Genomic DNA, 13,202 nt, shown 5'->3' with positions numbered 1-13,202 from the left:
TTAAGTTTGATGATGACAAAACAGTGGTAGGTCTGATCACCGACAACGATGAGACAGCCTATGGGGAGGAAGTCAGAGACCTGGCAGTGTGGTGCCAGGACAACAACCTCTCCCTTAATGTGAGCTAGACAAAGGAGCTGATCGTGGACTACAGGAAAAGGCGGGCTGAACAGGCCCCCATTAACATCGACGGGGCTGTAGTGGAGCGGGTCGAGAGTTTCAAGTTCCTTGGTGTCCACATCACCAATGAGCTATCATGGTCCAAGCACACCAAGACAGACGTGAAGTGGGCATGACAATGCTTTTTCCCCTTCAGGAGATTGGCATGGGTCCCCAGATCCTCAAAAAGTTCTACAGCTGCACCATCGAGAGCATCCTGACCACTGGCATCACCGCCTGGTATGGTAACTGCTCGGCATCTGACTGTAAGGCGCTACAGAGGGCAGTGCACATGAACCAGTACAACACTGGGGCCAAGCTTCCTGCCATCCAGGACCTATATACTAGGTGGTGTCAGAGGAAGGCCCAAGTCATAGACTGTTCTCTCTGCTACCGCACAGCAAGCCTTACCGGAGCACCAAGTCTAGGACCAAAAAGCTCCTTAACACCTTCTACCCCAAAGCCATAAGACTGCTGAACAATTAATCAATTAGCCACCTGGACTATTTACATTGACACCCCCCTCCCTCCTCCATTTGTTTGTACACTGCTGCTACTCGCTGTTTATTATCTATGCATAGTCACTTTATCCCTACCTACAAGTACAAATTACCTCGACTAACCTGTACCCCTGCACATTGTACCGGTACCCCCAGTTTATAGCCTCATTATTGTTATTTTATTGTGTTACTTTTTACACTTTTTTACTTTACTTTACCTGTTCTATTCGGCCCAATAAAATGTGATTTTAATAAATGAATCAAAATAGTTAGTGCAAAAAGGGTCAATGCAGATAGTCCGGGTAGCTGTTGGTTAACTATTTAGCAGACTTAAAGGGTTGGGGGTAGAAGCTGTTCAGGGTCCTGTTGGTTCCAGACTTGGTACATTGGTACCGCCTGCTGTGCGGTAGCAGAGAGAACAGTCTATGACTTGGGCCTTCCTCCGACACCGCCTGGTATAGAGGTTCTGGATGGCAGGAAGCTTGGCCCCAGTGATGTACTGGTCTGTACGCCCTAACCCTCTGTAGCGCCTTGCGGAGGAATGCCAAACAGTTGACATACCAAGCGGTGATGCAGCCAGTCAGGATACACTCAATGGTGCAGCTGTAGAACTTTTTGAGGATCTGAGGACCCATGCCAAATCTTTTCAGCCTCCTGAGGGGGGAAGAGGCGTTGTCATGCCTTCTTCACGACTGTGTTGGTGTGTAGACAATGTTAATTTCTTAGTGATGTTTTAATTTGTTAAAAAAAAAAAAAAAAAATGTTACTTTTATTTAACTAGGCAAGTCAGTTAAGAACAAATTCTTATTTACAATGACGGCCTACACCGGCCAAACCCAGACGACGCTGGGCCAATTGTGCGCCGTCCTAATGGACTCCCAAACACGGCCGGTTGTGATACAGCCTGGATCCAGCACTGAGATGCAGTGCCATAGACCGCTGCGCCACTCGGGAGCCCCGAAGAACTTGAATCTCTCGATCCGATCCACCACAGCCTCGTCAATGTGGATGGGGGCGTGCTCGGCCCTCCGTTTCATGTAGTCCACAATCAGCTCCTTTGTCTTGCTGACGTTGAGGGAGAGGTTGTTGTCCTGGAACCATACTGCCAGGTCTCTGACCTCCTCCCTATAGGCTCTCATCGTCGTTGATTGTCAGGTCTACCACCGTTATATAATAGCTCTCGAAGGTCTAAGAGGAAAAACTACATTTCACCTTGTGTATTCTACTATTACTACTTTCAAGAGGAAGTTGAAAGCCTGACTGAGTTCCTTAAACTCAGCGCGCCCCCCGCCGACCCTTTGACCCACAGTTTGAGAACCACTGATCTGGGGAAAAAGGTTCCATTTCTGGTCAGCCGTGATAAAGCCTGTTCCACCCACCATGATGCAGACGACCGTAGGTCCCTTGATCACCCACCAGAGGGCAGTGGTGTTGTTGGTATCCCAGCAACTACAGGGTACAGGACAAGAGACAGCAGGGGGTGAGAGTGATATTTTCCCAAAAGGCAACCTATGCCCTTTATAGTGCGTATGACCAGGGCCCATAGGGAATAGGGCACTATATAGGGAATAGGGCACTATATAGGGAATAGGACGCCGTTTGGGACACATATATTATTATGCATATTATAAGGATCTAAACTATGACGTCACATCAGCGATAATAAATAAATATATATTAGGCTGTGATTTGATATAGCCTCAACCTGGTACAGGCTAAAGGAATTACATTAAAAGACCTGGTACAAGCTAAAGGAATTACATTAAAATACCTGGTACAGGCTAAAGGAATTACATTAAAAGACCTGGTACAAGCTAAAGGAATTACATTAAAAAACCTGGTACAGGCTAAAGGAATTACATTAAAAGACCTGGTACAGGTAAAGGAATTACATTAAAATACCTGGTACAGGCTAAAGGAATTACATTAAAGGGCTTGGGAGCAGCATATGTCATGTGCAGACTTTCTTTATTCAAAAGCACAAGGTCACACGTTTTTTTATGGAGGTATAAACAGACAGTCAATGTGCAGTTTGTCTGTCTGTTGTAAATATTCAGTCATGTAAAGATGTAACTGTGGTTTGGAAGTACCTTGTGTCGTCAAAGTGAAGCCTCAGAGTAGCCCAGACAGTCACACAAATGGTGGGAGTACCTAAACACACATACAGAGAGAACAGATGAGGAATCTGATCTGAAACCTGAAGACAGAGAGAACAGATGAGGAATCTGATCTGAAACCTGAAGACGGAGAGAACAGATGAGGAATCTGATCTGAAACCTGAACACATTGATAAGACTTACAACCAGCAGATAAGGTCTGTTACATTGGGCTCAACCAGCAGATAAGGTCTGTTACATTGGGCTCAACCAGCAGATAAGGTCTGTTACATTGGGCTCAACCAGCAGATAAGGTCCGTTACATTGGGCTCAACCAGCAGATAAGGTCCGTTACATTGGGCTCAACCAGCAGATAAGGTCCGTTACATTGGGCTCAACCAGCAGATAAGGTCCGTTACATTGGGCTCAACCAGCAGATAAGGTCCGTTACATTGGGCTCAACCAGCAGATAAGGTCCGTTACATTGGGCTCAACCAGCAGATAAGGTCCGTTACATTGGGCTCAACCAGCAGATAAGGTCTGTTACATTGGGCTCAACCAGCAGATAAGGTCTGTTACATTGGGCTCAACCAGCAGATAAGGTCTGTTACATTGGGCTCAACCAGCAGATAAGGTCTGTTACATTGGGCTCAACCAGCAGATAAGGTCTGTTACATTGGGCTCAACCAGCAGATAAGGTCTGTTACATTGGGCTCAACCAGCAGATAAGGTCTGTTACATTGGGCTCAACCAGCAGATAAGGTCCCTTACATTGGGCTCAACCAGCAGATAAGGTCCCTTACATTGGGCTCAACCAGCAGATAAGGTCTGTTACATTGGGCTCAACCAGCAGATAAGGACCGTTACATTGAGCTCAACCAGCAGATAAGGTCTGTTACATTGGGCTCAACCAGCAGATAAGGTCCCTTACATTGGGCTCAACCAGCAGATAAGGTCTGTTACATTGGGCTCAACCAGCAGTGAATTTATTGGGCGCGGCTCTGTTGCATCCTGCAGTGTGTTTGACGTTTGGTGTGGCTTTCTTTTATGTTTTTAATTTGTACACTTAGTTTACAAACTATCTGCCAACCCATGGATTGACAGTGGTGGGGTGTTGGACTGATCTTGTTGATCGTCTACATACCCGCTACAAACGGACTAAATGATGAAAACGCTGCTGGCAGCTGAATCCAATACAGCAGGGAGTTCCTACTACAATGCAACTCAAACACAAACGCCATGGATATCCCAATGGACCATCTAATCCCTGAATGTCTGCGAGTGGACTACAAACCCAAACACAAACGCCATGGATATCCCAATGGACCATCTAATCCCTGAATGTCTGCGAGTGGACTACAAACCCAAATGCAAACGCCATGGATATCCCAATGGACCATCTAATCCCTGAATGTCTGCGAGTGGACTACAAACCCAAATGCAAAAGTGGAAAAAGCGGGGGAATCAGACAAAGACTTAAAAAATTAAACAACAAACTTCCCTTACCCACCACCTTGCTGATTAATGCCCAGTCACTGAGGGGGAAAGCGGATGAGCTGTCAGCGACTCTGCGCTTCCAACACGAATATCGGGAGGCCTGTTTACTGGTATTTACTGAGACTTGGCTGGGCGACACAGTCCCGGACAGAGAAGTGGAGCCGGCCAACTTCACTCTGGTCAGAGCGGACCGTGATCTGACAGTCACAGGGAAACTTCATGGCGGGGCGTCTGCCTGCTGGCCAGGGACCAGTGGTGTAAATGGATCCTCACAGCGGGGCGTCTGCCTGCTGGTCAGGGACCAGTGGTGTAAATGGATCCTCACGGCGGGGCGTCTGCCTGCTGGTCAGGGACCAGTGGTGTAAATGGATCCTCACGGCGGGGCGTCTGCCAGCTGGTCAGGGACCAGTGGTGTAAATGGATCCTCACGGCGGGGCGTCTGCCTGCTGGTCAGGGACCAGTGGTGTAAATGGATCCTCACGGCGGGGCGTCTGCCTGCTGGCCAGGGACCAGTGGTGTAAATGGATCTTCACGGCGGGGGTGTCTGCCTGCTGGCCAGGGACCAGTGGTGTAAATGGATCCTCACGGCGGGGCGTCTGCCTGCTGGCCAGGGACCAGTGGTGTAAATGGATCTTCACGGCGGGGCGTCTGCCTGCTGGTCAGGGACCAGTGGTGTAAATGGATCTTCACGGCGGGGCGTCTGCCTGCTGGTCAGGGACCAGTGGTGTAAATGGATCCTCACGGCGGGGCGTCTGCCTGCTGGTCAGGGACCAGTGGTGTAAATGGATCCTGGTAAGAGAGAGACTCTGTACCCCCGACATTGAACTGCTGTCTGTGTCACTGCGACCTCACTATCTGCCCAGCGAGTTCCACCAATGGAACTTTGTTACCGTTGTGTACATTCAACCGAAAGCTAATATAACAAAGGCATCAGAGATTATTTATAATCTGTCACAGAAACTGGAATCCATCTCCCCGACGCACACACATTTATTTTAGGGGATTTTAACAACTGTACCTTGCACAAAGTCCTGCGCACATACCACCAATATGTGAAATGTCACACTAGGAAAAATAGGACTCTTGATTTGTGCTATGGGACAATACCAAATGATTTCTCTGCCACCACCAGACCTCCCCTGGGGACATCAGACCACAATGTGGTCTACCTCAGGCCAACCTACTGGCGGCCCCTGGAGAGGGAAAAACCCACAGTTCAAACTGTCCAGATCTGGAATGACAACAGTATCACCTGTCTCCAGGGGTGTTTTGACTGTACTGTGTGGGAGGTATTTGGTGTTTTGACTCTACTATGTGGGAGGTATTTGGTCTCCAGGGGTGTTTTGACTGTACTGTGTGGGAGGTATTTGGTGTTTTGACTGTACTATGTGGGAGGTATTTGGTGTTTTGACTGTACTATGTGGGAGGTATTTGGTCTCCAGGGATGTTTTGACTCTACTATGTGGGAGGTATCTGGTGTCCAGGGGTGTTTTGACTGTACTATGTGGGAGGTATTTGGTGTTTTGACTGTACTATGTGGGAGGTATTTGGTGTTTTGACTGTACTGTGTGGGAGGTATTTGGTGTTTTGACTGTACTATGTGGGAGGTATTTGGTCTCCAGGGATGTTTTGACTCTACTATGTGGGAGGTATCTGGTGTCCAGGGGTGTTTTGACTGTACTATGTGGGAGGTATTTGGTGTTTTGACTGTACTATGTGGGAGGTATTTGGTGTTTTGACTGTACTATGTGGGAGGTATTTGGTGTTTTGACTGTACTATGTGGGAGGTATTTGGTGTTTTGACTGTACTATGTGGGAGGTATTTGGTGTTTTGACTGTACTGTGTGGGAGGTATTTGGTGTTTTGACTGTACTATGTGGGAGGTATTTGGTCTCCAGGGATGTTTTGACTCTACTATGTGGGAGGTATCTGGTGTCCAGGGGTGTTTTGACTGTACTATGTGGGAGGTATTTGGTGTTTTGACTGTACTATGTGGGAGGTATTTGGTGTTTTGACTGTACCATGTGGGAGGTATTTGGTGTTTTGACTGTACTATGTGGGAGGTATTTGGTGTTTTGACTGTACTATGTGGGAGGTATTTGGTGTTTTGACTGTACTATGTGGGAGGTATTTGGTGTTTTGACTGTACCATGTGGGAGGTATTTGGTGTTTTGACTGTACCATGTGGGAGGTATTTGGTGTTTTGACTGTACTATGTGGGAGGTATTTGAGGACAGCAGCTCTGATCTTGAGGAACTCACAGATGTTGTTTCAGACTGTAAACTTCTGTGTTGAGGCAGTTGTGCCTACAAAAACCTGTAAAATCTTCCCTAACAATAAGCCTTGGGTATCAAAACATCTAAAATCACTACTTGATAGGAAGAAGGCAGTTCATGCTGAGGGTGATAGACAGGCTTTAAGAGATGGACACCGTGAGATCAGTTTATGCTGAGGGTGATAGACAGGCTTTAAGAGATGGACAACGTGAGATCAGTTTATGCTGAGGGTGATAGACAGGCTTTAAGAGATGTACAACGTGAGATCAGTTAATGCTGAGGGTGATAGACAGGCTTTAAGAGATGGACACCGTGAGATCAAAAGACAGATACTGGTGGACAAGGAGGCATCCTCCTCAGGGATGTGTTTTGTCTCCACTCCACCACCACCACAGGCTCTCCTCAGGGATGTGTTTTGTCACCACTCCTGTACATCTTGTACACTAATAGTTGTACTAGTTCCCATCCTGACAGACACCTCGTTAAGTTCGCTGATGACACTGCCTTGATCAGCCTGTTGCTTGATGACGAGGAACATCATGGCCCGGTCCTAGATGACTTTGTAGAGTGGTGTGACCAATCACACTTGGTCCTCAATACCAACAAGACCAAAGAGATGTGCATAGACTTCAGGAAGCGTACAACACATACCTCTGCAACATCTATCAGAGGTCAGAACATAGACATTGTAGAGGAATAGAGATATCTGTCTGTCCTCTTGGACAATAAGCTTCAGAGGAGTAAATGTACAGACCTGATCTACAAAAAGAGCCAACAGAGACTGTACTTTGTCAAAACGCTGGGATCTTTTAATGCTGACTGTACTATACTGACTTTGTTTTACTAATCTTTCATTGACAGTATTTTAACTTTTTGTATTGTCTGTTGGTTTGGCAATGCCACTGTCAGCCAGAGAAATATGCTGAGAAGGATTATAACCACAGCAAGCAAGGTACTTGGAGTCCAACAGACAGGCCTGGATGAGATCTTTAAGGTCAGGGCCCTCAGCAAGGTACTAGGAGTCCAACAGACAGGCCTGGAGGAGATCTTTAAGGTCAGGTTCCTCCCCAAGGTACTTGGAGTCCAACAGACAGGCCTGGATGAGATCTTTAAGGTCAGGTTCCTCCCCAAGGTACTTGGAGTCCAACAGACAGGCCTGGATGAGATCTTTAAGGTCAGGTTCCTCCCCAAGGTACTGGGAGTCAAACAGACAGGCCTGGATGAGATCTTTAAGGTCAGGTTCCTCCCCAAGGTACTGGGAGTCAAACAGACAGGCCTGGATGAGATCTTTAAGGTTCCTCCCCAAGGTACTTGGAGTCCAACAGACAGGCCTGGATGAGATCTTTAAGGTCAGGGCCCTCCGAGAGGCTCACAAAATCATTTTAGACCCAAGCCACCCCCTGTACCCAGACTTTGAACTCCTCCCCTCTGGGTGTAGGTATAGGGCAGCCCTCAGCAGGAAAAACACAACTAGACAATAATTTGTGCCAGGTGTGATATCCCTCCTAAATAGCTCAGGCTAATGTTCCCATCCACCCAGTAAGGCTAACAGGCTAATGTTCCTATCCACCCAGTAAGGCTAACAGGCTAATGTTCCTATCCACCCTGTAAGGCCAGCAGGCTAATGTTCCTATCCACCCAGTAAGGTCAGCAGGCTAATGTTCCTATAGACCCAGTAAGGCTAGCAGGCTAATGTTCCTACAGACCCAGTAAGGCTAACAGGCTAATGTTCCTATAGACCCAGTAAGGCCAGCAGGCTAATGTTCCTATCCACCCTGTAAGGCCAGCAGGCTAATGTTCCTATCCACCCAGTAAGGTCAGCAGGCTAGTCTTTTTTAAATGTTTTATTGTTATGTAACTGTTATGAAAGTTGTATTTTCAATTTTGTTTTGTTTTTAAACGCCACTTTAAACGTGTACATGACACTGTAAACAAAATTTCCTCATGGGGACAATAAAGTCAGTAAGTAAGATAAGGGCAGTGACATTGGGTTCAACCAGCAGATAAGGGCAGTGACATTGGGTTCAACCAGCAGATAAGGGACATGACATTGGGTTCAACCAGCAGATAAGGGACATGACATTGGTTTCAACCAGCAGATAAGGGACATGACATTGGGTTCAACCAGCAGATAAGGGACATGACATTGGGTTCAACCAGCAGATAAGGGCAGTGACATTGTAATTATTACATTTTAGTAATTTAACAGACGCTGTTATCTAGAGCGACTTACAGGAGCAATTATGGTTAAGTGCCTTGCTCAAGAGCCTATCGGCAGATTAATCAAAGAGTCGAGTCGGGAATTCAAACCAGCGACCTTTCGGTTGTTGGCCGAAACACTCTTAACCTCAAGGCTGCCTGCCACCCTGTAATAATGGACCAGGAACAAAGCCAACCAGGAACCAAAAGCTGTAACAGCCAATCTTCAGAAAAACGTAGCTGTGGGCTAGCAGAGATCAAACCCAGTTGGTAGCAATTTATTCTACTCACCCCATCCTACCACGGTGTACCAGTAGAAGTATCGTCTCTCTGGGAAGAAGGTTTGGACCAGCAGGGTGAAGAGGTACAGGCCTTCGATGAACAGCCAGAAGTAGTTGGACATCACACAGTAGTGGAATAATACCATCACTGCTTTACACTCCACCTAGTGGACACATACAGTATAACAGCCTCACTGCTTTACACTCCACCTAGTGGACACATACAGTATAACACCATCACTGCTTTACACTCCACCTAGTGGACACATACAGTATAACAGCCTCACTGCTTTACACTCCACCTAGTGGACACATACAGTATAACACCCCCACTGCTTTACACTCCACCTAGTGGACACATACAGTATAACACCATGACTGCTTTACACTCCACCTAGTGGACACATACAGTATAACACCATCACTGCTTTACACTCCACCTAGTGGACACATACAGTATAACACCCTCACTGCTTTATACTCCACCTAGTGGACACATACAGTATAACACCATGACTGTGTGTCTGTAACCCACGCTGTGTGTGTGTGTGTAACCCACGGTGTGTGTGTGTAACCCACGGTGTGTGTATGTGTGTAACCCACGGTGTGTGTGTGTGTGTAACCCACGGTGTGTGTGTGTGTGTAACCCACGGTGTGTGTGTGTGTGTAACCCACGGTGTGTGTGTGTGTGTAACCCACGGTGTGTGTGTGTGTGGTAACCCACGGTGGTGTGTGTGTGTGTGTGTGTATGTAACCCACGGTGTGTGTGTGTGACCCACGGTGTGTGTGAAGCAGTGGTTTTCATCCTCCTGTGTATAGAGAACCCAGTCCTTGATGAAGACAGACACCGCTCTCAGCATGAAGGAAAAGAACAGGTTCATATGAATATAGTTCCTGGTACAGTGGAGCTTCCTGAGGGAGGAGACAGAGAGAGAGCGAAGCAGGGGTTAAATTGGGCTGGGTCCGGCCGGGTCCGAGACCCGGCCCCTATGATTCCAATGAGAACCAGGCTGAGCTGAGATCTAGTATATTTTCATTACTTTAATTATCTAATAAAAAAAAATATGGTTTTGTCCACATTTCATTTGACACAGCCAACAACACCAGTAAGCAACAGCAAACTCAGACAACCTCATAGGAGAATATTTCACCTATTCAGTTGTTCAGCCTGTCACATTCAAATGGCTAGAGGTACACAGGGAGAGATATATGGATATGTCCAGTCATGTAGTCTATTCCTACATTCATATGTCCAGTCATGTAGCCTATGGTCAGGGCCGGCCGCAGCCTTTTGGGGGCCAATGCTGTTAAATGCATATGGTCAGGGCCGGCCCCAGCCTTTTGGGGGCCAATGCCGTTAAATGCATATGGTCAGGGCCGGCCACAGCCTTTTGGGGGCCATAAGTGAGAATTGGTTAGGGGGTCCCACCTCACGGGCATAACATTTTAGTGGTCAAATTCTTGACAGCAGAGTTCTAAAGATAATTTCCTGCAGTTCTAAAACACATAGAACCAGATGGGTCCATATTAACATTACACACAGAACCAGATGGGTCCATATTAACATTACACACAGAACCAGTTGGGTCCATACTAACATTACACACAGAACCAGATGGGTCCATACAGAACCAGATGGGTCCATATTAACATTAGACACAGAACCAGTTGGGTCCATACTAACATTACATACAGAACCAGATGGGTCCATATTAACATTACACACAGAACCAGATGGGTCCATATTAACATTACACACAGAACCAGTTGGGTCCATACTAACATTACACACAGAACCAGATGGGTCCATACAGAACCAGATGGGTCCATATTAACATTAGACACAGAACCAGTTGGGTCCATATTAACATTAGACACAGAACCAGATGGGTCCATACAGAACCAGATGGGTCCATATTAACATTAGACACAGAACCAGTTGGGTCCATACTAACATTACATACAGAACCAGATGTGTCCATATTAACATTACATACAGAACCAGATGTGTCCATATTAACATTAGACACAGAACCAGATGGGTCCAAACTAACATTACATACAGAACCAGATGGGTCCATATTAACATTAGACACAGAACCAGTTGCTGGTCAAACGCACAGACAACACTTCCTGTCCTTTCAAAGCAGGAGGTCAAAGATGCCCTTCACTTCACAGAGCGGTAATACTGGTCTATCCGGAATGTAGAGCGGTAATACTGGTCTATCCGGAATGTAGAGCGGTAATACTGGTCTATCCGGAATGTAGAGCGGTAATACTGGTCTATCCGGAATGTAGAGCGGTAATACTGGTCTATCCGGAATGTAGAGCGGTAATACTGGTCTATCCGGAATGTAGAGCGGTAATACTGGTCTATCCGGAATGTAGAGCGGTAATACTGGTCTATCCGGAATGTAGAGCGGTAATACTGTTCTATCCGGAATGTAGAGCGGTAATACTGGTCTATCCGGAATGTAGAGCGGTAATACTGGTCTATCCGGAATGTAGAGCGGTAATACTGGTCTGTCTGGAATGTAGAGCGGTAATACTGGTCTATCCGGAATGTAGAGCGGTAATACTGGTCTATCCGGAATGTAGAGCGGTAATACTGGTCTATCCGGAATGTAGAGCGGTAATACTGGTCGGTCTGGAATGTAGAGCGGTAATACTGGTCTGGAATGTAGAGCGGTAATATTACCCAAACATTACATGATCATTGCATCCTTGACTACTCTAGTTACTAACTCTACATTTTCGCATATATGACAAAATCCCCAGTTTTTTCTCATCTGTTTTCACATACCTAGCTAACAACAATCATTCCCACAACTTTAGAGAACGTTCCCTTTAGATTCTCATTAGGTCATTAACTTTGGTTTTCATAGGAATGTTCCTGAGATGTGCAAGGAATGTTTCCAAGAGACCGTTCGCTTAATGTTGAATAGAATTTCCCCAGAATGTGGTTACCATGTTTTCAGAAGAGATATTAATGTTATAGACAACTTAAAATGAGAATGCTGCAAGAACATTCATGCGTCCAGTTCTCAGTGGGTTAGGAGAATATTCCATCCAAGTCCCACCAAACATACACAGAACATGGTTTCCATGGTTTCAGAATGCATTACACATCACTTTATTATTCCTGAGCCAATCAAGACCCTGATTGGTGAACTACTGCTCCTGTCATAGCTCTTTGTCTGTTGTCAAGGATACACACACACACACAGTGCTTTTAACATAGTGTTTTTCAACTGTTCATTTATACAGTAATTATTATACAACATGTCCTCTCCTGGGATTTGAACTCACAACCTCTTGGTTCATGGCATTCACGTCTTCCTGTTACGCCTCCATGTTTGTCAGGTATCAATTCATCTGACTATTCTCTCATCATTGATTTTATTAAGGTATTTCAGCAATTTAAGGGTTTTCTGTATAGTTGTGTAATGTTTGTGGGGCACATTAACCTGTTTTAATGTTACTCCTGAATCACTAGGATCAATAAAAGTTGCAATGAGTTAATGTGCCAAGAATGTGCAAAGCTGTCATCAAGGCAAAGGGTGGCTACTTTGAAGAATCTCAAATATGAAATACATTTTGATTTGTTTAACACTTTTTTTGGTTACTACATGATTCCATATGTGTTATTTCATAGTTTTGATGTCTTCACTATTATTCTACAATGTAGAAAATAGTAAAAATAAAGAAAAACCCTGGAATGAGAAGGTGTGTCCAAACTGTTGACTGGTACTGTATATATTATATATATATATATACAGCACATTCAGAAAGTATTCAGACCCCTTGATTCGTTTCTACATTTTATTATGTTACAGCCTTATTCTGTAATGATGTCAGTGATCACTGTGCAATTGCTTGCGTTAGAAATACAAAAATGACCAAAGCCAAACTCGGTTATATTTTTAAAAGACATTTTAGACAGTTTGATGAACAAGCGTTCTTATATGATCTGTACCATAATATTGACAGAGTAAGTTTGATTCCCGATGTTGACACTGCCTGGGACTATTTTTATATGACATTTGTGTTGATGTGTGATAAGCATGCCCCTGTGAAGAAATTTAGAATTAGGTGGAAGGGACAATCCCTGGTTTTCAGATAACTTGGCAGAATTAATTAGAAAGAGAAATATCTCTTGGGGCTCAAGCTAGACATACAAATGCTCATGTTGAC

At 45.5% G+C, this 13,202-nt stretch overlaps 1 protein-coding gene across 1 annotated transcript in view; it reads right to left on the bottom strand.

The window, feature by feature from the left end:
- Window positions 1–13,202, bottom strand: part of LOC106591847 (pituitary adenylate cyclase-activating polypeptide type I receptor) — a 104,511-nt gene that overhangs the window by 28,208 nt on the left and 63,101 nt on the right. The window contains exons 7-10 of the mRNA XM_045714366.2: window positions 9,788–9,920; window positions 9,019–9,172; window positions 2,750–2,810; window positions 2,039–2,108 (exon numbers count right to left, since the gene is read on the bottom strand). Coding sequence (XP_045570322.1) covers window positions 2,039–2,108; window positions 2,750–2,810; window positions 9,019–9,172; window positions 9,788–9,920 — 418 coding nt within the window. The remainder of the gene's footprint in view (window positions 1–2,038; window positions 2,109–2,749; window positions 2,811–9,018; window positions 9,173–9,787; window positions 9,921–13,202) is intronic.

The sequence above is a fragment of the Salmo salar genome, chromosome 03 (genome assembly GCF_965601325.2).
Source record: "Salmo salar chromosome 03, fSalSal1, whole genome shotgun sequence".
NCBI lineage: Eukaryota > Metazoa > Chordata > Actinopteri > Salmoniformes > Salmonidae > Salmo > Salmo salar.
This window is presented reverse-complemented; position numbering and strand designations above follow the sequence as displayed.